The sequence below is a fragment of the Pleurodeles waltl genome, chromosome 8, assembly GCF_031143425.1.
Source record: "Pleurodeles waltl isolate 20211129_DDA chromosome 8, aPleWal1.hap1.20221129, whole genome shotgun sequence".
NCBI classification, from domain to species: domain Eukaryota; kingdom Metazoa; phylum Chordata; class Amphibia; order Caudata; family Salamandridae; genus Pleurodeles; species Pleurodeles waltl.
Genome location: NC_090447.1, coordinates 348,058,927 through 348,085,091, shown reverse-complemented (window position 1 = coordinate 348,085,091; position 26,165 = coordinate 348,058,927). Strand labels below are relative to the sequence as shown.

The 26,165-nt window shown below is 46.5% G+C and overlaps 1 protein-coding gene across 4 annotated transcripts in view; it reads left to right on the top strand.

Annotated features, from left to right (window-relative positions):
* The window catches only part of USP9X (ubiquitin specific peptidase 9 X-linked), a 1,493,361-nt gene that overhangs the window by 840,857 nt on the left and 626,339 nt on the right, over positions 1-26,165 (top strand). For all 4 annotated transcript variants that reach the window (XM_069204214.1, XM_069204212.1, XM_069204215.1 and 1 more), the window contains exon 23: positions 17,938-18,216. In XM_069204214.1, coding sequence (XP_069060315.1) covers positions 17,938-18,216 — 279 coding nt within the window. The remainder of the gene's footprint in view (positions 1-17,937; positions 18,217-26,165) is intronic.

Here is a 26,165-nt window from a genome sequence, read left to right as displayed (position 1 = left end):
GGTTCTCTGAAGACACTGAAAAAAACCAAAAAGGACACACTATTACTTCTCCTTGACACATACCCATCGTCACAGCCTTCAGCGCTGGTGGCACCCAGTACGACAAGCTTTTTTTGCCCCTCCCATGACCACTTTCTTAGATTCCCTCACTGCCTCCCAGCAAAATCGCCCTTCATCTCTCCATATCCCCTCTTGCATATACATTTCATTTGTTTTAAAGCACAAGTTCCGGCTGGCTTTACTAATCCACTTAGCAATTCACATAAAAAACTGATCTGTTCTTTGCAGCAGGCATATAAACCTTCTGCTCTACTTTATTGCATCCAAATTGCAACTAGACATTCTTATTTCTTTTTCTAGCAGGAACATAATCACAACAGTTTTTATTGCTACCTAAAAGCTATATAGATTACCTATTACACTCAAAGGGAGTGTGTGTGTCACATGTATACGTAAAGAGATCACTTTTATGTGTGTGTGGTTTCTCTGGGGGCAGACCGCAGCATTTTCAAACAAGCCCTTCCTGAAAGGTGGGGAGGCCCTTTAAGGCCCGTTTCTCCCACTGGAGCAGAAATCGGCCTTACCTCTGAAAATAAGCTGTGATGTCAGCGCAGCGCGCTAGTGTCACAGATGGGCATGTGGAGGAGTGGGGGAGACACAGAAGCTCTTCCGTGTTTCCTGTGGGGTCTTTAAATAAAAACAATATCCTCCCTGACGTCAGCCAATGGTCGTGGCCCGCACCAGGACGGTTGTGCATGTGTCGGCCTTTGGCTGACACACGCAGTGATGGGTTTAATTCATATATTCCATCAAAGCCAAACCGGAGTTGAACCAGTGCTTCCTTATAGCAAAGCACTACATTGATGTCTTGTTGGGTGCTTGGGCTAAGCCTAATACAGGGGCCCCTGTTGACCGGGATATATGCCAGGCACCACCCTGGTGATCCACCTTCTTTGATCAGACATACTACTCCTCTCAGTTTAGTGGCACAGGCCGCTTTAACATTCCCTGACAGTCCCTCCCCTATACTCCACCTGAAGGAGAATCTAGGAGTCTAGATGACTGTGGAAGGCATATTCTTTCTCCACAAGTTCTGCGTTCTGCTCTGTTCTGTGAACATGTCTTGTGTTCTTGGACATTTCTCTCATTCATTGCGGGACTCTTTAGCAAACAGTTTACTCTCGCTACCCAATAGTGTCAGGAGCACTCTTACTCCTAGAATTTCTTATTCCTATAATTCAGGACGGGCGAAATGCAGCTAAATAAATAATTCACTGTGACATGCATTCCGCTGACTCTGTGGTTCGAGCTATGTCTTCCTCAGTTGCGTTACTTTGCTGTGCCTGGTTACGTACCTCAGGGTTCTCAGAGCCAATCCAGTCTACATTACTAAACATGCCGTTTGAGGGTGCCCATTGGTTTAGTGTACATGCTGTCTCGACTTGGGACGTATTCGAGATAGATAGGGTGGAGCAATGAGTTAGCTTTGCTTCTCTGTTTGGCTTGTTAATCACTACTGTGCTGCTACTTGTTCTTCAGTGTTCCTCACATCAGTCTTGCTTCTGCAGGGCCATGATGCTTTCAGTTATCCTGTTGTAATTCATTGGCATGCCTGGTGGGTGTTCCTTCTTGCCGGGTGCTAGGTTTCCCTGGCTTGTCATTGCAATAATGTAGTGCTCTGAAACCCTGTGGAGCTTTTTATGCCTGATGTTTAAGGTGTCTTTCTTTATCATCATTTGATGTAATTTAATGATTTCTGCTACAGGGGTTGTTAGTATTGCTTAATTAGAGGTTATCACTTATAGAACACCGAACATAAGGTGATATTGCCTACCTATTTCTGAAAGCAAGCTTATGCCTAAGAGTTGTTACCTGTATGGTATATATGTCATACTTTAAGTGGAGTATATACGTAGTATGTTAAAGAGCATTTAAATCTGGTTTTATGCTATTGCACCTTCAAAGGAGGGTTCTCCATTTCTCCCACGGCAGACAGATTTTCTAACTTTTGCACTTTTACCATTTTACTAGTATCCCTTATAAGGAACTTGGGTTATTACCATCTCTCTGGGTGTTCTGTAACACGAAGAGTGGTGTTTTCTACATCCCTTTTTACTGTCAAATAGGTTAGCTGTTGTCTTCACTTTTTGACTGGTACATTCATTTTTCTTGCAATATGACTATCTTAAGGAGTTTCAGACCTTCCTTGTTTTGATCTTCCAGGGTTTATTTTACGTATTCCTTGCAGTCCACGTATTTTTGTCACTTTGGTGTTTGCTTAGTCTATAGCGTAGACTTCTTTTTATATGACCTTTTTGAAAGTTGCTTTACATTTTTGGTAAGACTTCCTTCCTATTGGAAGGATTTTAACCTTTTCAGTGTGTAGGAAAGTGCCACTGTTGGCATGGTTACTCCCCCACTTTTTCTCTTGTGTTGATGCGAACTTTGATTGCAAGTGTGCTGGGACCCTACTTACCAGGCCCCCAGCACCAGTTTTCTTTCCCAAAATCTGAACCTTTGTTTTCACAATTGGCACACCCATGGCACACACTTAAGTCACTTGTAAAAGGTAACCCTGGTACCAAGGACCCTGTGGCCAGGGAAGGTCCCCAAGGGCTGCAGCATTTATTATGTTACCCTGAGGGACTCCCCACCAAGCACATGCTCACTGCCTCTGCAGCTTGTGTGTGCTGGTGGGAAGAAAAAGGGCAAAGTCGACATGGCATCCCTCTCAGGGTGCCATCCCACCAACCACTGCCTGTGGCATAGGTAAGTCACCCCTCTAGCAGGCCTTATAGCCCTAAGGCAGGGTGCACTGTACCACAGGTGAGGGCATAGCTGCATGAGCAATATGCCCCTACAGTGCAAGTCCATTCTTAGGCATTGTAAGTGCAGTGTAGCCATATTGAGTATATGGTCTGGGAGTTTGTCATTACGAACTCCACAGCTCCATAATAGCTTCACTGAATACTGGGAAGTTTGGTATCAAACTTTTCAGTGCAGTAAATCCACTCTGATGCAAATATGGGATTTATTGAAAAATGCATCCAGAGTAACCAAACTGCTAGTGCAGGCCTGACAAGTCTGTGCCAGCCTGCCAGTTCAAGATGAGTTTCTGATCACATGGGGTGAGAGACTTTGTGCTCACTGTGGCCAGAAACAAAGCCTTTCCTGGGTGGAGGTGCTTCACACCTCCCCCCTGTAGAAACTGTAACACCTGACCGTGAGCCTCAAAGGCTCAAACCTTGTGTTGCGGTGCCCCAGGGTGCTCCAGCTAGTGGAGTTGCCACCCCACCCCCCAGACAAAGCCCCTCTTTTGGTGGCAAGTCTGGCTGGAAAATTAGGGAAAACAGAAAGGAGTGACCACCCCAGCTAGGTGTCCAGAGCTGAGGTGACCCACTCCCTGCAGAATCCTCCATCTTGGTTTGGAGGATAGGGACCAATAGGGTTAGGAACGTGTCCCCCCCTCCCCAAAGGGAATAGGCACAGGAACAGTGTAGCCACCCTCAGGCACAGTAGCCATTGGCTACTGTCCTCTTACCCCCTGTAACGCCCCTACATCCAGGATTTAAGGGCTCCCCTCAACCCAATTTGTCAGATTCCCTGACAAAGAAACAAGGACTGCTAAGCTGAACCCCCAGCTGAGAAGGAAGATGACAACTGTCTCGGCCCCAGCCTTACCGGGCTGTCTCCTGCTTCAAAGAACCTGCACAAGAACAGTGACGCATCCAGCGGGGCCAGCGACCTCTGCCAAGCTCCAGAGGACTGCTCTGCACCCAAAAGGACCAAGAACTCTTATGGACAGCGGCCCTCTCCAAGAAGAAACAACACCAAGGGACTCCAGCACCACTCCAAATGTGTGAGTCCTGACCAATCTGCACCCGATGCCCACGGCCTGTGTCCAGATGGCCCAGTTGACTAGAGAGGATCCCCAGGCGATTTCGAGCAAGTGCCCACCCTGGGTTGACCTCTCCACCCCTCCATGACGACAGCTGCAGAGGGATTCCGGAGAACCCCCCTGACCACGAAAGCTCCGGACGAAGATATCTGACACCTAAAAGACCACTTCATTTACAGCCCACAGGCCTTGAAGAACCCAACCTATGGTGCAGCTACGTTCAGCAGGCAGCTCTTCTCCCTGTCCAGTCTGTGGTTTGCCCAAGTCTACCCCCTGGACCTCACCTGAAGCATCTGACCGACCCCCCAGGGTCCCCTCATAGAGAATCATTGGAAACCCAGCACCTTGTTTGCACCCTACACCTGGTTTCCCTAGTGTGGCTGAGGGTGTGTTTGGTGCCTACGTGTGACCCCCCGGTCTGTCCTCCGAAGACACAAGAACGTATCTCCCTGCAGATCTGAAACAGAGTGCCCCCAGTCTCCATTGGAGCCCATGTTAATTTTGCCTTAACTTTGACCTCTGCATCCGGCCGGCTCTGTGTTGCTGGTGGTGGGTGTTTGGGGTTAACTTGATCCCTGACCTGTGGACTTCCTAAAACCCGGAGACTGGAACTGTAAGTTTTGTACTTAACTGCAAATCGATCTAACTTTTCTTCCCCCCAGAAACCGTGTCTGAAAATTGCACTGTCAACTTTTAAAACAGATAATTGCCAATATTTCAAAAACTGTATAACTTAATGATTTCAAACAAAGTACTATTGATATATGTGTGAAATACAAATCTATTGAAGTACTTACCTACAACTTGAACCTTGTGCTTCTAAAAATAAATTCAGAAAATATATTTTTGCTATATAAAAAACATTGTTCTGGAGTTGAGTGTGTGCTTCTTCTGTTGTCTTTGTGTGTGTGTGTGTGTGTGTGTGTGTGTGTGTGTACACAACAAATGCTTTGCACTACCCTCTGATAAGCCTTACTGCTCAAGCACACTACCACATAAGAGAGCATTAGTATTATCTACTTTAGCCTCAGTTAAGCCTCTGAGGAACCAATGGACTCTGTGCACACTTTCTCATTTTGATATAGTATATACAGAGCCAGCTTCCTACAAAGGGGTACTACTCCTTCGTCTCAGAGTATTGTATCTTTCATGTTTGATAAGATTAATTGATACCGCTTATAGGTACACTTCCTTTCATTTAGATCACTCTCTATTTGTTGTAGTTGAATTCACACTTGGAGGTGTCTTGTCATTGGATGTACTCATCAGTCTTCGACCGATTCCTTTCTTAGAATCTGATCAATTTGTAGTTTTCATCATTGAGACACTTTCTAATACATTTAAACATCTGATGATGCTCTGTTATATCACTACTTTTCCTGGCGCAAAGTAGATTTATATGCCAAATGATTAGTATTGTTCTCGTCATTGGTGTAGGAAAGGTTCCTCTTTCTGGCATGGTTACACTCACATTTTGCCTGCTATCGGTATGCTTAGACTGATTTCACTGGGATCTTGCTAACCAGGACCCCAGTGATTGTACTCTCTTCCTCTAAATTTGGTTGCCTAGGACTTTGCACACCCCACAATTGGCATACTGGTGCCCCCTTATAAGTCCCTGGAATATGGTGCTCAGGTGCCCAGGGCATTGGGACACCAGGGGCTCCCCTTGGGCTGCAGCATGTATTGTGCCACCCATGGTAGCCCATGCAAAATATGTCGTCAGGTCTGCCCTCGCAGCCTGCGTGAAAAGGTGCATGCACCCTTTCACCTCAGGTCACTGCAAGTCACCCCTGTGGTAGGCCTTCCTAGCCCATAGGGCAGGGTGCAGGTCTCTGTGTGTGAGGACACCCCTGCATGACCAGAGGTCCACCTACGAACTCCAGCTCCATTGCACTGGACTTCGTAAGTGTGGGGAAGCCATTCTACCCGTGAACTATGCACAGGTCGCACTACCTGTGTCCAGCTACATTACTGTAACTCCGAAACCTGAGCTTGTTTGGTTAACAAACATGCCGGAATCATACCCCATTACTGTATTGGTAGTATGATTCCATAAAATCTGTCTTCTCCTTAGAGGCCCCCAGTATTGCTCCTACAAGCTTTCTGGGGTTTTCTGGGCAGCCCACACTGCTGCAACCCCTCAGAAGGTTTCTGCCCTCCTGCTGCTTGACCAGCTCAGGCAGGGGAAGGCAGAATAAATGATTTCCTGTGGGAGATTGTGGGTAACACCCTCTCCCTTGGAAATGGGTGTTACAAGGCTTGCAAGGAGTAGCCAGTCCCGGGACTCCCAGTCACTTCTCTGGCATGAAATTGTACAAAAGGAAGGGGAATTACCACTCCCCTGTCCATCTCCTCCTCAGGGATGGTGCCCAGAGCTCCTCCAGGTGCCACTTGATTCTGCCATCTTGAAACCAAGATGTGCAGAGGCCTCTGGGCACATCTGAGTGGCAGGTCAGGTAGGTGACGTCACAGCCCCCTCCTGATAGGTGTGGTCAATCAATCAATCAATTATTTGTTGAGCACGCTACTCACCCGGAAGGATCTCAAGGCGCGGGGGCTACTGCTCGAAGAGCCAGGTCTTTAGGCGCTTCCTGAAGGTCAGGAGGTCTTGGGTCTTACGTAGGATTGCAGGGAGCGAGTTCCAGATTTTGGCTGCGAGGTGAGAGACGGATCTGCCGCCGGTTGTGGTGCGGTGAATGCGAGGGACTGTTGCGAGGGCGAGGTTGGCGGAGTGGAGCTGGCGTGTCAGGATGTGGAAGTTGAGTCGATCGTTGAGGTAGGCCGGTCCGGTGTCGTAGAGAGCTTTGTGAGCGTGGATTAGGATTTTGAAGACAATCCTTTTGTCAGTGGGTAGCCAGTGGAGGTCCTTGAGGTAGGCAGAGATGTGTTCATGGCGAGGGAGATTGAGGATGAGACGTGCCGAGGTGTTCTGGAGTTTTTTTCTGGAGCTTGGCCACTGCTCCCACTTAGAGGGCGTTGCTGTAGTCCAGTCTGCTGCCAACGAGGGCGTGGATGACTGTTCTTCTGGTTTCTACTGAAATCCACCTGAAGGTCCTGTGGAGCATTCGAAGGGTGTTGAAGCATGAGGACGAGATGGTGTTGACTTGCTGGGTCTTGGAGAGTGAAGAGTCTAGTATGAAGCCGAGGTTGTGTGCGTGGGTGGTGGGTGTTGGGTTGCTGTCAAGGATGGGAGAGATGCAGCCAAGTTTAATACCAGGTGTGGATTGGACACGACCGACTCGCTGGGCAGAGCGATTGCATCGTCAGTGGCCACAGATCGCCACGCCTGGCTACGTTCAACTGGCTTTTCGGGGGATGTCCAGTCAAGTTTGATGGACATGCATTTTGATGGCTCTTGCCTTTTTGGTGAGAAGGCAGACTCCACGCTTGAGAGGTTCAAGGATTCTCGAGCTACTGCCAGCTCCTTGGGCCTTTCAGCGCCAGCACGACAGCAATCTGTCTTTCGCCCCTTTCGAGGCTGTATTTTCATATCCCCATTGTTGGAAGTTGGCGCTGTATATACTATCTCAAAGTAAGAGATAGTGTGCACAGAGTCCAAGGGTTCCCCATAGAGGTACGATAGTGGCAAAAAGAGATAATTCTAATGGTCTATTTTATGGTAGTGTGGTCGAGCAGTAGGCTTATCAGAGGGTAGTGTTAAGCATTTGTTGTACACACACAGGCAATAAATGAGTCACACACACTCAGACTTAACTCCAGGCCAATAGTTTTTATATAGAAAAATATATTTTCTTAATTTATTTTAGAACCCCAAGATGTGAAGTAAATACATAAAATGCAAGGTACTCTACACAGGTAAGTAAGGAACTTTGCATTAAAGTAGTAACATACACAGTTTTAGTTAAAATGGCAATAAGCTATTTTAAAAGTGGACACAGTGCAAAAATCAACAGTTCCTGGGGGAGGTAAGTAAGGTTAGGTTTCCGAGGTAAGTAAAGCACTTACAAGTTCAGTTTCCTGGGCAGAGGTAGCCCACCGTTGGGGGTTCAATGCAAACCCAAAGTCACTGCACCAGCAACACAGGGCTGGCCAGGTGCAGAGGTCAAAGGAGGGCCCAAAACAAATAGCCACCTATGGAGAACAGAGTGCTCCGGTTCCATTCTGGCAACAGGTAAGTACCTGCATCTTCAGAGGGCAGACTAGGGGGGTTTTGTAGAGCACTGGGGGTGGGGTGGGGGGGAAGGGAACACACACAGGCACACAAAACATACCCTCAGCGGCCGGGTGCAGTGCGCTTAGTAAGCGTCGGGTTTTCTGTAGAAATCAATGGAGGGACCCTGGGGTCACTCTAGCGATGCAGGCAGGGCAACGGGGGGCTTCTCGGGTGAGCCACTGACTGGGCTAGGCAGAGGGTCGTCTGATGGTCACTCCTGCACTGGAGTTCGGTTCCTTTTGGTCCTGGGGGCTGCGGGTGCAGTGCTTGGTCCAGGCGTCAGGTTCTTTGTTCCAGGCAGTCGCGGTCAGGGGGAGCCTCTGGATCCTCTCTGCAGGCGTCGCTGTGGGAGTTCGGGGGGGGGTCGTCTCAGGTTACTCACAAGGTCGCAGTCCCCAGGGTGTCCTCTCTGCAGTGTTAGTTCTCTGGAGCTCGGGGCGTCGGGTGCAGCGGGTAAAGTCTCACGCTTCCAGCGGGAAGTCGGTCTGTTGGTGAACAGTGCCGATGTTCTCGGGAGTTTCTTGGTCCTTCGGGTTAAGGGCAGTCCTCTGAGGCTTCAGAGGTCGCTGGTCCCTGTCGGATGCATCACTGTGCAGATTTTCTTTAGCCGGGAGACAGGCTGGTAGGGCTGGGTCCAAGTCAGTTGTCGTCTCCGTCGTCTCTGCAGGGCTTTCAGGTCAGCAGTGCTTGTTGTAGGTTGCAGGAATCTGATTTCCTGGGTTCTGCGTCACCCCTAAATACTAGATTTAGTGGTGTGTATAGGTCAGGAGGGCAGTAGCCAATGGCTACTGTCCTGGAGGGTGGCTACGCCCTCTTTGTGCCTCCCCCTGAGGAGAGGGGGGCACATCCCTAATCCTATTGGGGGAATCTTTGTTCCTGGCCACAGAGTGACAAAGGCACTCTCCCCATGTGGCCAGAAACTCGTCTGGTTGTGGCAGGCTGGCAGAAACTGGTCAGCCTAGCGCTAGGAGTCGGACTGATATTCAGGGTGCATTTTGCAATAAATCCCACACTGGCATCAGTGTACATTTTATTGTGCTGAGAAGTTTGATACCAAACTTTCCAGATTTCAGTGTAGCCATTATGGAACTGTGAAGTTCGTGTTTGACAAACTCCCAGACCATATACTCTTTATGGCTACCCTGCACTTACAATGTCTAAGGTTTTTCTTAGACACTGTAGGGGCATAGTGCACCCTGCCTTAGGGCTGTAAGGCCTGCTAGAGGGGTGACTTACCTATGCCACAGGCAGTGTGATGTGGGCATGGCACTCTGAGGGAAGTGCCATATCGACTTAGTCTTTTTCTCCCCACCAGCACACACAAGCTGTGAGGCAGTGTGCATGTGCTGAGTGAGGGGTCCTCAGGGTGGCATAAGACATGCTGCAGCCCTTAGAGACCTTCCCTAGCATCAGGGACCTTGGTACCAGAGGCACCATTTACAAGGGACTTATCTGGGTGCCAGGGCTGTGCCAATTGAGGGAACAAAGGTACAGTTTAGAGAAAGGGCACTGGTGCTGGGGCCTGGTTAGCAGGGTCCCAGCACACTTTCAATCATAACTGGCATCAACAAAAGGCAAAAAGTCAGGGGTAACCATGCCAAGGAGGCATTTCCTTACACCCATCCTGCCCGCCCACAGGCTTTACTTGCGGTTCAAGGTTGGCCACAAGCACTTTCAGTTTACCGTGCTCCCTTTCGGTCTCACCAGTCCCCCTCGGGTGTTCACGAAGTTGATGGCGATGGTGGCAGCGCATTTGCGCAGGTTAGGGATTTCAGTCTTCTCCTACCTTGACGATTGGCTGTTGGAGGCTCCCACGCCCCAGGCTCTTGTCACCCACCTCCAGACGACAGCGAACCTCCTGCACTTGCTGGGGTTCACTATCAATGTACTGAAGTCACACCTGACTCCCTCTCAGAAGCTCACTTTTATCTGAGCTGTTCTGGACACAGTACAGTATCAGGCCTATCCTCCCGAGCAGGGAGTCCAGGATATTCAGATTGATACAGATGTTTTGGCCTCTATCCTGGATTTCGGTAAGACAGACTCTAAGGCTGCTGGGACTCATGGCTTCCTGCAACTTATTGGTCAAGCATGCCAGATGGCATATGAGGGCTCTGCAGTGGGACTTGAAGTTCCAAGGGGCACAGCATCAGGGGAATGGGGAATCTTACCGATGTGGTTCAGATCTCGGAGGGAACTGCAAAGGATCTGCAGTGGTGGTTAGTGAACTGCGTTTGGGTCAAAGGCAGACTCCTCTCCCTTCCCCAACCAGATCTCACAGTAGTGACAGATGCGTCACTTCTGGGATGGGGCGGCCATCTTAAGAGATGGAGATCAGAGGTCACTGGTCTCCGGCGGAATCCAGGCTCCATATCAACTTGTTGGAGCTTTGGGCGATCCGACGAGCACTAAAAGCATTTCTTCCTTTGGTGAAAGGGAAGGTTGTGCAGGGTTTCACGGACAACAAAACTGCAATGATGTACTGCAAAAACAGGGCGGTGTGGGTTTGTGGTCCCTTTGTCAAGAGGCTCTGCGTCTCTGGACATGGCTGGAACAGCAGGGCATAACCCTGGTGGTTCAACACCTGGCAGGTTCTCTGAATGCCAGGGCAGACGAGCTCAGACGAAAATGCTTAGCGGATCACAAATGGTATCTCCATCCGGAGGTGGCGCAAGGACTCTTTGAGCAGTGGGGAGAGCCTTGGTTAGATCTGTTCACCTCCGCAGGGAACACGCAATGTCAGCAGTTTTGTGCGTTGGAGTTTGCAAGGGGGCTATCGCTAGGCTACGCAAGTGGAATTCAGGCCTCCTGTATGCCTCTCCGCCCATACCACTTCTGCCCAGAGTTATCAAGAAAATCAAGAACGACCGGGCCCAAGTAATCCTAGTGGCTCCAGATTGGGCACGGAGAGTCTGGTATACAGAGCTTCTCAAAATGAGCATCAGTCCTCCAATCAGGTTGCCTCTTCGGGAGGATCTTCTGTCGCAGCAGCAGGGGAAGGTTCTTCACCCGAACCTGTCAACTTTGTAGCTTCATGTGGGGAGGTTGAGCGGCGACAGTTGATGGTTTATGACCTCCCTTTCGATGTTTGTGATGTCATTCTGGCAGCCAGGCGTGCCTCTACTAAGTCGATTTACGCCTGCCGATGGAAACGTTTGTTTCATATTGTACAGAGAGGTCTATTGATCCTCTTTCTTCTCTTTCTAATATCCTTTTGTTTATTCTATCTCTTGCCCAACAGGATTTCTCCTTAGGGACCCTTAATGGTTATCTTGCTGCCTTATCGGCTATTCTACGCTTGCCCGATAAACCATCTTTAAGTCTCCTATAGTACAAAACTTTTTTAAAGGGCTTGTGCATTTTGTTTCCACCTGTGCCTTTTGTCATGCCTCAGTGGGATCTTAATCTTGTTCTTACGCTCTGTGTGTGCTCCTTTTGAGCCCTTACACAACTGTCCTCTCCGGCTGCTCACTATTAAAACAGCCTTTTTGGTGGCAATTACATCTGCCAGGAGAGTGAATGAGCTGCAGGCTTTAGCTTCAAAACCACTGTATCTCACGATATATCCTGAAAAGGTAGTATTAAGAACTCGTGCCTCTTTCCTCCCCAAGGTGGTGACCCCTTTCCATCAGGGTCAAAATATAACCCTGCCCACCTTCTTTGCACCACCGCATCCCTCTAAGGAAGAGGAGCGTCTCCATCGGCTGGACCCAAAAAGAGCGTTATCGTTCTACTTTGACCGCACAAGAGTTCCTAGTGGACGACCAACTCTTTGTGGGGTACGTTGGTGCAAAGGAGGGTTGGGCAGTACAGAAACTGTCCATTTCGCGCTGGGTTGTTCTCTTTATAAAGATCTGCTAAGCTTTGGCCAAGAAGCAGCCACCAGAGGGCTTGAGGGCCCACTGTACCAGAGGGAAAGCTGCTACCACTGCATTAGCTCGTCGTGTGTCAGTGCTTGACATCTGCCAAGTGGCAACATTGGCTTCCTTGCACACGTTTGCGAGACAGTACTGCCTGGATACCCAAGTGAGAAGGGAGGGGCATTTTGCCCGCTCAGTCCTGCAGGACTTCCTGGTATAAAATATATCCTTAAGACCCACCGCCAGGAATTATAGCTTGAGTATCTATTCTAAGGTAAGGAATCTGCAGCTAGAAGTCTCTATCAGATGAACAAGTTACTTACCTTCGATAACAAATTATCTGGTAGAGAGACTATCTAGCTGCAGATGCCTTACACCCACCCAAGCCTCCCCGCTCTGCGGATATGTATATATATATTTATGTGTATATGTTTTTGGTATTTTTGCCTTTCTTAAAGGTATGTAAAAAAAAGTCTTCAAACAGTCAAGTGAAAAAGCTAAACTAAATACTGTTAGTTCTTCCATGACTCTGCGCTTCTGGTGTGGAAAGTTGTGGGAAAAGACCTGACGTACACGTCAAGGTGGCGTCTATGTGGACAACAGTGATGTCATAGACTGCTCCAGTGATGCTGACCATGTCACGCGGAGCCGGACGGCGCACGTGGATCCGAGCGACCTGAGCAGAGGGTCCGCGCAGGGTACTGCACAGCAGAAAAATGCCAGACTCGAAGCTGACGCCGGGGAATTCTCAGGTAAGGAATCTGCAGCTAGATAGAGTCTCTACCAGATAATTTGTTAGCGAATGTAAGTAACTTGTTCTTTAGGGCTATTTATGCCCTCCCTTGAGGTTATGTCCCTGGATTCGACGTTCAAGGCTCCACCAGGACTCCCTGCATCATCTATTTCATCTTCTGGCCACTGGAACCGCAACTTCAGGAACCGACAGTCTGTAACTTCAGTGACCACTCTGCTTTGCAACATTTTTTCTTCGGCTTCTTCCAGCAACTGCAACATTTTCTCGGCTGTGCATCATCTGAGGTCGTCAAGAAATCAGCCTGCACCAAGAAGCAAGGAGGAATCTCTCTTGGAGTAAAGGAGTCACTCCTCTGCATCTGCAGGCAACAACTTCAATGACAGGCTGCGTTGATCTGCCCTCCTCCAGAACCGTGTGGATCATGCATCACAGGTGGTGGTCTGGAGTGGTCCCCTTGGTACTCTGTGCCAGCTATCCAGCTTGGTAGATGGTAAGCCCTTGCCTTTCCTTGCAGGACAGTAGCCCTGTGCACAGTGACTCTTGCAGCTACCAAGGCTTGTTTGCTCCTGCTCTAGGGGATCTTCAGGCTCCGTGTAGCCCCGGCCCCCAGCACTCCATCCTGCCAAGCACAGTATCCTCTCTGCTGCTCCAGCGACATAGAACTCCCCTTCAGGTGTGTTGTGTGGGTCTCACTGCGACTTCCTGTACCTGCTGCCAGTGGGTTGCCTGTGGGGGCTGCGATTGGCTCTCCCGACTGCTAAGCGTCACCTGAGACTCCCCTCCTTGGGTTTAGTCCCTTAGGCGTTGCTGGACCTCTTCAGCCCTCTTTTGCTCCTTTTTCATTTGCCACGGCTTGTTGGTGGTTCTCCTACACCACTGACCATCTGCAGCCCGACAACTGACGTGGGAGACGATCCGCACCGTTCCAAGGACTCCCCTTCAGCTTTTGGGCTCCACATCTGGCTGCCTTCTTCCCTCGTTTACCTGGTTCTGCATCCAGAGAAGGGGGGCTAGTGGCTCCTACCCCCACTGGATACTCCAACGTGGACTGGACTCTGTCCCCTTTTTTTGCAGGTCCTCTTCTACTAGAATGCAGGTTTGGTTTCTTCTTGTCTGGTCCTGTTCTTGTACAATCCTTTTTCCAAGTGCTCCTGTTAGTCCTTGGAAAGACCGGGTACTTACCCCTGCTCTGCTGGTCGCTGCTTTGTGTCTAACAGGGTATAACATGCAGATTCAATCTGCATCTAAGAATAGATAGATGTATATCCACTAGCTCCCTGGATACTACTATCATGTGACCATCGGTAGTCTTTCTTATCCATGTTTTTCTTTGTCTTTATGATATCAATGCTGCGGTTATTTCCTTAGTCTTGCCAAAATGTTCTTACATGCGTTTTCATTCTGATAAAGGAGCAAGCTGCTTAACCTTAGGTACTGTTGTTGGCCTTTAACACCGTTTGCCCGTGTGCACATGGCATTTCTTCGTTTCATGTTTTTTATTGTTTCTGACTGCTAGTCAGTGGTTTCTGTGAGGTGTCTTTGGAAGTGCAATATGTTGAAGCTCAGGTACGTTCTTGTGTATGCTGATCTCTTATACATTTCTCTAGACTGCTTGTCTTCTCAGAACATAAGTTTACTTTTATCAAACACAATTTTAATTGTATTGATAATGGGTGAGGTTCTAGACATGTTCTTAGCGTTTTCTGTATCCCTTTTTATTAGAGTGATCTTTTCTCCAATTCCTTTTCTTCATGAGGATGTTATTCCTCATAGGTATTTTTTGAGTACATAGTCTGTTTCTCCTAATCAGTTTTTCTTCGGGTGAAAGGCTTTCACTGTGGTTCAGTCGCTTATTGCACAACATTGACATGCTAATGCTGATTAGCTTTTTTATGCTCTTACATGGATGAGCTTATTTCTGTACTCTCCTGTTTTATGGTGTAAATTACCTGTGTTTACTTCTATAGCTTGAGATGTCGTACAATATATTATTATTCTCCCTCATGTTTTCTTCTATGTTTTACTCTTTTTCTCGACTGGTTTAACTTCGTGATTTTCGAGAGTCTTAGTTCACTGTCCCTCCTTCTGGGTTTTTATGCTTTGGTATCTGATTCTATTTAAGGAATCTGAAGCTAGATATCTCTATCAGATGAACAAGTTACTTACCTTCGGTAACAAAGTATCTGTTATAAACAGGATCTAGCCGCAGATTCCTTTACAACACTCACATTCTCCCTACTCTGTGAACTGAGCTTCTTTGTTGACTCAAAGTATTTCTTAGGTGAAAATCTATACCTACAATTAAAGTTTTGGTGATGGACACAAGTGTGTCTTTGTTCGAAGCACAGGGTCTCCATTGCAGTTTCTATATGCGGCTCCTCGTTTTGAGCACAGAAAATAGTCACTGAAGAAACTGATGTCAGTGTGTCAGCAGAGGAGTTATAGGGACTCCGTTGAAGTCACATCCGGTGGACATTGTCATTACGGAGTTGTGCGATGCCCTCTACAGACTTGCGGACGTACTGTGGGAAAACGTTTCCTGTTCTAGGCTGGCGCCTGGGAAAGATTCTAAGTTAAGGAATCTGCGGCTAGATTCTGTCTTTGCCAGATAAAATGTTACCAAATGTGTAAGTACCTTGTTCATTCTCCATTGTGTCCTTAAGTACCTTGACTCCTAGGATTGTCTGCTGTTTTAGGCCTTAGAGAAACTTCCTTCCACATTGCAAAATGTAAAGAAAAAATGTCATAAATGAAGGGCACTGTTAGGTCGCTGTTTGCCCGTTTTTCTTTGTTTCAGTCACCATAGTTTTCTAAAAGTTGATGTTGTGGATGGTAGTTATTCTTAAACATCAGATCTATATCAGTACTCGGATTACTGCTCATCGGCTGCCCGCCCCCATCCCCCAGGCCATAGCATGAAAACTACACTTGTCCTTTTGCAAGACTTATGTTTTGTTGTCAAGTGGGAGATATACTAAGTCATCTCTTCTTACTGTTTAATTAGCAGTGTTGGATAACAACTTCAAGCATTTCCACCAGCAGAACCGCAGAGACGCATCTAATTGATGGTGACTCCTCAAACTGTGGAGACATTTCTGTACCTCATTGAATTGTTTGTGTTTCCAGGAAGATTCCTTGTACCCTAGTCTGCCACATACAATTAATGCTTTGTTTATTGTGACAGCGATGGACCTATTTGCATGTTTGTCTAAAATGGAGAATGTATCTCCCTAAATCTTTCTTTCCAACTGTTATATGGCTTCTGTATAAAATGGCACCATTCTATCCTCTGGTGTTAATTTTGGTGACTTTTGACTAATTGCAAGGTTGGGGTGCTCATGAGGAGCATAAAAATAAAAATATATGGTCCTCAAATGAGAAGCAACAGTATACTTGTATTTGTTAAGTCCAGAGCAGCTGCTTAGCTAGGACTGATAGTGTTTTTCCCTCAGATACAGTAAAAGCATGTGCTTTATTGGGATCCTCCATATAGTGAAACAATGCAGTTACTCATTTTGTAGCTTTTCTCTCCGAAAAGCACAAACATTTAAATCTGGAACCAAAACAATAACATTTTCTAATCAATTGAGTAAAAAGAACAACAAATAAATGAGTAAGCCATTTCCAGAATGTCAAAAATTGTTTAAGGGTTATGTGTGTTTTGATTAGGCATTCTTTTATTAATGAAGTTATTGATAGTGTTCTAGATAAACAAGTTTCACATTTAATTAGTCATTCTCATCAGATTTTCTGACAAGTTAAATGGGAGGGTAAAGGTCAGTGCTAATCTGTGGGGCATAGATTATTATGTCCCAAGTGCCCTGTTAGCGCTGGGCCCAGTGCATTGGATACAACTTACTAGTTTAGTCTGTTCAGCAGTTTCACCTTCGCTCTTGGTGTCCTATGAAAGAAGAAATTCTTCAGTGGGCCAAGGCAGGACATTGTGACCAGAGAGGGCTCCACGAGGCAGAATTAGATGAATTTGTGGTCCTGCTGATATCCTCAGTTTGGACTCCAGAAGTACCAAACATGAAATCTGTACTTGCTAAGTTCACTTCACGCTGTAATCGCTTGCCCTCCTCTAGCTCCTGGTGCTCAGTACAGTCGCACTTAGACTTTTGCATTGCATTTGGGATGTGAGTTATGTTTTGTCTGGTTACACATAACTTGCTAATTTTAGGGATTTTCATGCTTGTTTAGAACCACAATTTGGGTCTTTTTAGGATACTTTTTAAGGTTTCGAATGTATGTAAATGTCGTCAGAGTAGAATAAACTCTAACTTACAATAAACAGTTTTTTTCTTTTAGTGACCCCGCTTATATAAATGTGCTTGCCAGATAGTTGGCAAACGTTTTTAGCTACTGAAATAAATCATAAACAAGGCAGAAGAAAATACCTATCTGTCACAGTTAATGAGCAGACATTTTTCTAAAAATGTCTGCTCAACAAAATGTAGTGAGAAAGCATACTTAAGATTCAATTTTCAGATGTTTGTTAAATTTGATCATATTCGTTGCTTACACGAGTTGATGTTTCTATGACAGCTCCGTGACAAATACAGCTTCTGCAAGGCAATAATTGCCTTTGTTCCACGATTTTGAAATACTTCTACCACAATTTACCTTGAGGTTTAATAATCATTATTTTGTGTTGGAGGCATGCGCCATTGTGTTTATCAGATAACATTCTTAAACCTAATATGTTTGATTTAGATCCCCGATCTAAACTTACAACTTTGCAGCTGCCCTTTTATAGAAGACTTATCAGAACACTGACTCTTGTAGTGTGTTCTAGGTCCTCTTCACAGCAGACTTCTCCTCTGTTTTGGCTCAATCAAGCTTGTTTGTTTTGCTAGTACTTATGGTAGTCTAAGGGTAGAATTGTGTTATTACTGACATTTGGTGCCTGATGAGTATCACTTTCCGCCGAGTAACAAACACCTGAACAAATCCTAAGTGTATGAAAGCTTATTTTAATTGTTTTAAAAAACTAAATAAATAGTGACATGCTTCCATAAAAATGAACTGGTTAGTAACATGCTTCTGATGCAGATCATGAAGATGTTAATATGTTATTGGCCATGTTCACAAATTTCTGTGCCTTGAACAATGTGATTCTCACTTTGCCAATAGGAACTTCAAATCTCTTTATTGCACACACTTTACACTTTTAGGCCTCCAGCTTTCCCTTTTACTTCATGGTTATGGATATTAGGGCGCCTAATTATGTTTTTTTTTTTCCATACAGGTAGTGTATTCATTGTTGATGCCTGCCAGTGCTCCACTTGGGGAAGATGCAAGTGATTTTCAGTTCAACTTTCTGAAAAGTGGTGGCTTACCACTTGTATTGAGCATGCTGACGCGAAATAATTTCCTGCCAAATGCAGATCTTGAAACAAGACGTGGTGCCTACCTCAATGCTCTGAAGATCGCCAAACTGTTGTTAACAGCAATAGGCTATGGCCATGTTCGAGCTGTAGCAGAAGCTTGCCAACCAGTTGGAGAAGTTGCTAGCCCAATGTCACCGGTAACCCATTTTACTACACCTCTGTACCTATTCTGTGTGTTAAGAATCAAATGATCTGTGTTTTGAACTTAGCCATACGTTTAATGGACGTTTGTCAAAAACTGATTTTTTTTGGTTAGTTATATAATTTGGTTCACTTAAAAAGTTGTCTTTGTTTTGTATTTGTAATTCTATAGCAGTTACTGCTCATGATGAGGCATTGCAGTGATTTATGCTAAGTTGTGCGCCACTCTGCACCCCAGGGTTAGTGGTTAATGTTGTGGTTGTTTGGTTTTTGGATTAGGTTTGTGCTTTTCAAGAAGTCCTTCCGGGCATCTACACTGGTTTATTTGTGGTAGATTAAATTAATTGGAGTTACAAGAAATCATTAGTGGAGGCATGGGAGTTCACGCAAGCGATTAGCAGGATTATTAGCCTCAAGGTTTTTGAGTTTTGTTTATTTTCAGTGGTATGATTTTCAACCGATGATAACTGTGGGCAATTTGCTGAAATAAAATACTAGAGAATAAGGCAGACAGGCATGTAGCTGAGACTAGGCTGTTCTCTGGGTGAAAAGCCATGCAGGGATGGAAGGCAAAGATGTGGGCATTCAAAAGAAAGGAAAGGGGGAAATTTGAAGTTTTAGGTCAAGGTAAAATTTTCATGAAGGGTTTTAGAATATAGGGGAAAGGGATTTTCTGAGGCAGCATGCAGTACGAGGATGCAAATCTTTAGAAAGAAAGCACTTGTGAAACTACTGTATTGTAACATAAATTACAAATGGTAAATACTTCAGCTCTACGGAAATTCTTCTAGTCATGGAAAGACAGAAGTGCCAACCTTTGAGGTTTAACTTAAACAAATTTTTTTTTTTTGATGTAGCAGCATGTAATACCGTTGAAGATTTTAGATCATCAAGTTCATTAATTAAAATGAAAAGTCCTTATTCAGTATTAAGGTGGTTTCACAGGCTGCTGTTTTATATTGCATACTGTGTATGTGTTATTAGACTGTCTGGGTTGGTGGGGGTGGTTGTAGGTTCCACTTTCTTTAATGCAAAAAAATATTTTGAAAAATCTGCAAATTTCATACAATTGAAGGTGTTATCTTTTAAATAGGCAGTGCTAGAAGTGTTTCTCCCATTTTAATGTACTTTCAAGTAAAACATATGTTTCCTTTTAGAGGCCACGTATGCAAGTTGTGCATCTTACATATCCTAATGTGACTGTAGCTGGTGTAAGAATTTCCTGTCTCCCAAGATCTCTTTTGTCCCTCTTCTTTCAGACATGCATGCTCATTTAAGGCTTGATTTGTTTGGTGGTGCACATATGGTGTAATACTGATCATGCAGTAGCCAACAACACGTCTAATTTATAATTTTATACTTAGTTTGGCAATAATGGGTACTGAGCTCCTGCTTATCAGGTCCCAGTGCTCTTTCCCAAAAACAGGTAACATGGTGTACAATTGGCACACTCCTCCACCTGTGTAAGTCCCTAGTAAGTGTTACCACTAGTACCTAGCATCTGGGTAGAGGAGAAGGTCCCTAAAGGCTGCAACACAGACTGTGACACCCTCAGGGACCGCTCTAAAATTAAAAAGCGCAACACCTGCCATTGCAGTCTGTGTGCCCTACTGCAGGCCATGAAAAAACACTGGATTGCATACCCATGTTGTGCCATGCCCTCATCACTGCCGCTAAGGTAAGTCACCCCTCAGGCAGGTCTAAGAGCCTGAAGGCAGGGTGCAGTGCACTTTTTTTATGCATGGCCATATCTGCATGAGTGCTGTGCCATTATAGTTGAACCGAGAAACCATTCTAAGGTATGTGCTGGACACTTGTCAACCTGAGTGACGCAGACACACAGTGGCTTCACCGAACCCTATGTTGTTTGGTATCAAAAACCTCATCTTAATGGATTTATTCAGAGGTGCACCCAGAGGGCACCTTAGTGGTGCTGACTGACTAATTTTGTCCAGTCTGCCACCACCACACTTGTTTTTGATCCCTTGGAGGAAAGAGCCCATGCTGTGAGGTCAGAAACAGTGCCTGCTCCAGAGAGGGGTGATACCACCCTCTCCATCAAGATGGCTGGCAGATATGCATACCAAGGCTGGGACCCTTCCACCTTTGGTATGCATCCCCGCTGTCTTCCCCAGTCCTGGGTGTTATCACCCCCTGGCCTCTGAGGCTCATTGGCACCAGGACAGTTGGGGAAATGAGCTAGTCAGTAGGCGTGTACCACCCTTGGGCTAATCAGACTCCTAAGGTGAGGTGGACACTCGAGGAAGGGTTCCACCATCTTGGTTTTGGTTGAAGTAGGCCTTCTGGCATAGGGATATGCCCACTTCCCACAGGAAGTTTGCATAACAGGGGTGTAGCCATCCCCAAGGATAGGTAGCCCATTGGCTACAAGCCTGCACTCCTCGAAAATGCCCCTACATTCAGTATTTAGGTGGCTCCCCAACACCAAAAGCCAGATTCACTGACGACAACAAAAAGAGGACACAGAAGAGCCAGAAGTGAGAACTGTGGGCGCCTGGTAAACTTTTGGCACAACACCCTGACTGCTTACCTGCTGCCATCCAGACAATCTAGACATCAGAACTTGTCATGCAGCTGTGGAGACTCCAAAAGCTCTGAGGTTCACCAACACTTAAATCTGTCTGCATCTCCAGTGGAGGAACCATTTGCCTACTTCTTGCAGGCACCAACCGCAATGTCCAGTTCACGGACCTGCTGACCCTGGGTCCAGCGTTGCAGCAGGTGTCCAGGTGGCGGTCCCTGTGCCCCAAGAAGCCAGTACTGTCTCCCCACCAAGTGAGAAGACCCAAGGATCCACCAATCCCTAGGGTACTGGATCCCTTGCAACAACCAAGGCTTGTTGAAGGCTACCCCAGACTCCCAACAGTATAGCCAAAGACCCGCCTGCAAGGAACACCTTCACAGTTGTCAGATTGCCTTGTTTTGTTGTTCCATCTGTAGGTCCCCCAAAGAACCGTGTGCTCCTTGATACAGGAGCACCCCCGCTAAGCATCCACTTTACCCAAGGCCCTGGCCGGGGTCCACAACTTCTAACGGTGTCCCCCTGCTCTGTGGATACCCACTGACCAAGCCATCCCTTTTAGGAGCTTCTGGACTTGTCCCCAAGTACCTCCTTGCGTTCATTAACCAGATGGCCCCCGTTGTCGTGCAGGAACCTGACACGACCAACATCACTGCACCTGGATGCTCCTAGGCAGGTAAAGGTGAACTGCTGGTCCTGACCATAATGTTGCACCTCTAGCAATCTCACTACCCTCGGGGTCCCCCGAACACTGAATGAAAGAACTCCTATCCAGCCCTAGTACCTTGTGCTACATAAATGTGCATTCATCTACAAAAAGTGTCACTTGTTAATAGTTATGAGAACTGCAACAGTTTATTTTCTGTAAATGTTCTGGTGTTCATAAATAATACAACAAAGTTACTATTTTTCTAGCAATTGGCCTTGAGTTGCTTCATGAGTGTGCATCACATTTATTGATTCCGAGCATTCAACAAATGCTTAGCTCTACTCTCTGATAAGCCTAACTGCTTGTCCACACGTTCAGTCATTGAGATTATATAAATATAATTGAATAGCACACCCACTATTAGAGGTCATAGCCATGCCATTAGTAGCTTCTTGAAATAGTGCAGCCTCCTCTGTGTTAGGACATTATATAGATGGTGGCAGATGTTGATTTCATATAGTACGCTCAAAGTAGTCAGCCTGTGACCTTGAGGGACTATAACTGACTTGAGAATACAATTCTGGGACTATGAACTGTTTGTGTTGATTAAACACAGGCATTAAAACATAACTGTTTAGCCCATTCTTTATTGATAATGTGCGTCTCTTGAAGAAAGACTGTCACTGTGAATGCGGTCAGTTTCATCTTTGACCATTCCCTGATTAGAAAGACCATGGAACCCTTTAATTTTCCAAGTGACTAACCAGACATTTAGACTCTTAAGCACTCAGTTCCAGGTGCTTTTTTTTAGTGTAGAGATAAATTGACTTTCATTTTCCAAGACCACCTTTCCAATCCTACCTTTAACATCCGTGCACCTGTGACTCACTAGCCCTAGGAAGGAATTACTCTACTTAGTGGCTGCATCTGTCCTGTAGCCTAGCAATCCAATTGCTGAAGGAATCTTGAGTGTACTACCCATCATTCTCTGCTGAAAATGATATATACAAATATTACCTAAATAGCAGCTTATGTGCTGTAAATACCTGAGCTACACTGCTAAACTACAATTGTTGTATTTCTTAATTCTAAATAATCTAATTCAGCCATCTAATTCAACATCTAACAGCCTCTTTTTTTCTTTGAAAAACGTTTGTATTGCCATGCAGGCAAGCACCGCCCCTTGAATTGAACAGGATATATACTGAGTTTTGTTCTCGAAGATAGGTTTTGGGGGGCCCAGTCCACAGCAGAACTTTCTTAGTTGGCACTTACTTGCCTTGGCAGTCAGGCCTGCCAGCTGCGTGGGGCCTGAAACACTTCTTTGAGGTCCTCCTAGGTGGAGCTGATAAACCTATATCATCAAGGTAAGCCACACTGAAATTCTTCAGGCCTGAAAGTACTCTGTTCACCAACCTCTGAAAGGTGACAGGTGCATTCTTCAACCCAGAGTGCATCACTTGGAGCTGAAAATGGCATTCAGGTGTGGAAAAAGCAGAGCACTCCTTGGCTCCAGCTGTGAGGGCTATCTGCCAGTAACCTAATGTCAAGTCAAAGTTACTCAGATATTTGGCTTCCCCAAACCTGTTGATGAGCTCATCAGCTCTTTTGGGTGCCATCAGTCTTGGTCACTGCATTGAGGCCCCTACAGTACACACAAAACCTCATGTCAGGCTTCCCAACTTAGTGGTTGGGCTTGGGCACCAGTAACACTAGACTGGCCAGTGGACTACTGGAAGGCTCAGTCAACCCCACCATCTTAGCAACCTCAGCTTTGCTACTGGCTTTGACCTGGTTAGACAACCTGTATTGCGTGCTTTTGACAGGTAAGCTGCTACTGGTGTCCCTTAATGGGTACACACAGTTGTCAGATCTGGGGTCAAAGAGAACAGTCCAGCAAATTGCCTCAGTAACTGCAGTCCTTTTGTTGCTGCTCTGTCAAGGTGGAGGAGAGCTATTTTCCTTCCACACTTCTATCCTGGGCATCAGAGAATAAGACCTCAAGGAGAGGTTTGCGCTCTTATTTTTGTTCTCTGTCACCATCAACGTGGTGAGGTCTGTCCTGTCATGGTGCAACGTGAGCCTGTTCACATGGAGGACCCTGTGATGGTTTCTAGGGGTACCCAAGTGCACCAAGTAGGTGACTTCCCCCTTTTTTCTATGTCAGGATATGCCCCAGTCCACTTGTCCTATGATACCCTGGGTGCCACAGGCTCCAGAACCTACACCATCTGTCCTGGCTAATATGCACCCATAGAAGACTTATGGTCATACCAGTTCACAAGCTCCTAGTTGGCCTCCAAATTCCTAGTCATCTTCTTCAAGTACTCTCCCACTATGTCCTGCTTAGGTTCTTTGAGGGGTGTCTCCCAACTCTTTCTAACCAAACGTAGTGGACCTTTTAACAGGTGTCCAAAAAGAAGCTCAAATTGACTAAAACCAATTCCTTTTTGGGAAACTTCCCTGTAGGCAAATAGCATGCATGATGGGCGAATGACATTCCCTCTTCTCCTGAGATTCTCAGGGAACCACATGATCATTCCTTTCAGGGTCTTGCTAAATCTGTCAGCTAGACCATTTTCTGGGGATGGTGGGGGAAGGTGAATTCAGAAGTCACACAACCCTCACCCCACATGAGGTTCAGATAGCAGACATGAAAATTGTGCCTCTGTCTGAGATCACCTTCTTTCGGGACCCCCACTGTGTTGTTGATTCCAAGGAGGGCTGTAGCCACTGCAGGTGCAATGACTGTCCTAAGGGGTGTAGCTTCAGGGTATCTGATGGCATGGTCCACTACCACCAAGTAAAATTTATTCCCTGAGGCTGTTAGAGCATCTAGGGGACCAACAATGTCAAACCCCACCCTTTAAGAGGAATCCCCACCACAGGTAGTGGTATGAGGGGATCCTTTGGTTCCCCCCCTTGTCCCTGGTGTGATAGGTGTGCAGGAGCAACAAAACTCCTTAACCCTCTCAGACATCTGCGGCCATTAAAAGTGATTGGTCAGCCTCTTCCAGGTCTTGGTTGGCTCCAGATTTCCAGCAAGGGGGATATCCTGGGCTAGGTTAAGGAGAAGCTCCCTGTAATCCTGAGGGACCACCAGTCTCCTGAATGTCCCTGGTTTGGGGATCCTTGGCTCGCTGTACAGGAGCCCCTCCTCCCAGTATACCTTATGGGTACCACTGGTATCGCCTTGCTTTTGTTTGACAGCTAGCTGTCAAGGTCCTCCAGCTTAGCGCATATCCTTTGTCCAGTACTGAGGCCCTCCCTAGAGGGGACCCCCCCATATCATGGAGTTCTGTCTGCTGTGGTATGTCTCCAGGAGCAGTGTCTTCTGCAGACACCAAACCTCCCTGAGGATTGTGCTGTTAGGGCATGTGGATCTTCAGAGGCTGGACGGCCAGCCTTCCTGCCCCTCTTCTTGGCTTTGGGGGCCTGGTCCATAGATTCAGGCTCCAGGATCCACTGACTCCCTCCTGGCATTTTTGTGCTCTTGTACAAAAGGCCCACCCATTCAGGTAGACACAGTACGGCAAGATGGGGTCCTCTTCTCTACTTCTGCCCAAGCATAGGTTTCCAATTCATTCCCCAGTGAGCACTCTACAAGAATGGCAGGGGACACATCTACCTTCTTTGGGCCAGTAACTCTTTCCCACTCAGTCAGCCACAGCCATAGGGTGTGACTTTGTGACATTGTCGGCATTAACAATCTCGTGCACCTCTTCTGATAGGATCTGGTGTGGGGAAACTCATTTAGCCATAACCATGGTCACACTATCATCTGTATCCTCTGAGCCTTCACCTCCACCTCATTGTTTTTGACTAGTGTGGTATTTCTCCTTACTTGGAGGACACTGAGCCAAAGGTTCAATGTTTTCCTCACCCAGGGACACTAAGTTGGCCTCTGTGTACCCTTTGAATCTCTAGGGGCAATCTCCCACCCTAATGTTACACTGGCCAAACCATTGGACTGATCATTAGTGAGTACCTTTTTGGTGCACAGTGCATTTTCTCTCTTGTGTCTTGGCAAAATGCAGTCAAAAGACACCCCAGCCTTCAAGAAGTCAAACTTCTTTTCCTGATATCCCTTCCCCTTAGAATGGGGTGTTGCTGCCCCCGACCCCCACACCTTTGGCATCATTTGGGGGCTGTTGGAGGCTGTCGTTCTTTTTATCTTTACCCCCTTTTTTCCCTAAAATGGGGCTCTAAGTTCCTTTCTTCTGGTAACCTCCCATGGACTTCCTGGTATGAGCCAACTCATCAGCTGTGTTTCCTAGTTCCGTGGGGCTAGACATGTTAGAGTCCACCAAATACTGGTGCAACTTATATAGGTGACAATTTGTCAAGACCTGCTCCTTAATCAAATTTTTTAACCCTTCAAATGTGTCTACTTTTTAGCCTTTAATCCAGCCATCCAGTGCCTTAAGTGTCAAAGTCCACCAGTAGTTTGTTTTGATCCCTTTTACGGTGTTCTGAGTTGCTTTCTATATTCTTCCGACGATATTACCTCATTTTCTAGTGTGAGTAGCCTGTCCCAACCAACTACTGACACTACCTCCCAGAGTAGTGTCTTCCAGTGCTGTGTACTCACCATCCTCATCTTGAGTGCTCTCATTTCAGGCCAGCCACTTGTCTGTCATCCCTCTGAACATAACCAGGGACAATTTCTTTAGACAGTCTAACATCAGAGACACCCTTGTCAACCCATCCAATTATCATTCTTCTGTTGCCATCTTCTTTGGGGTCTAGCCCTC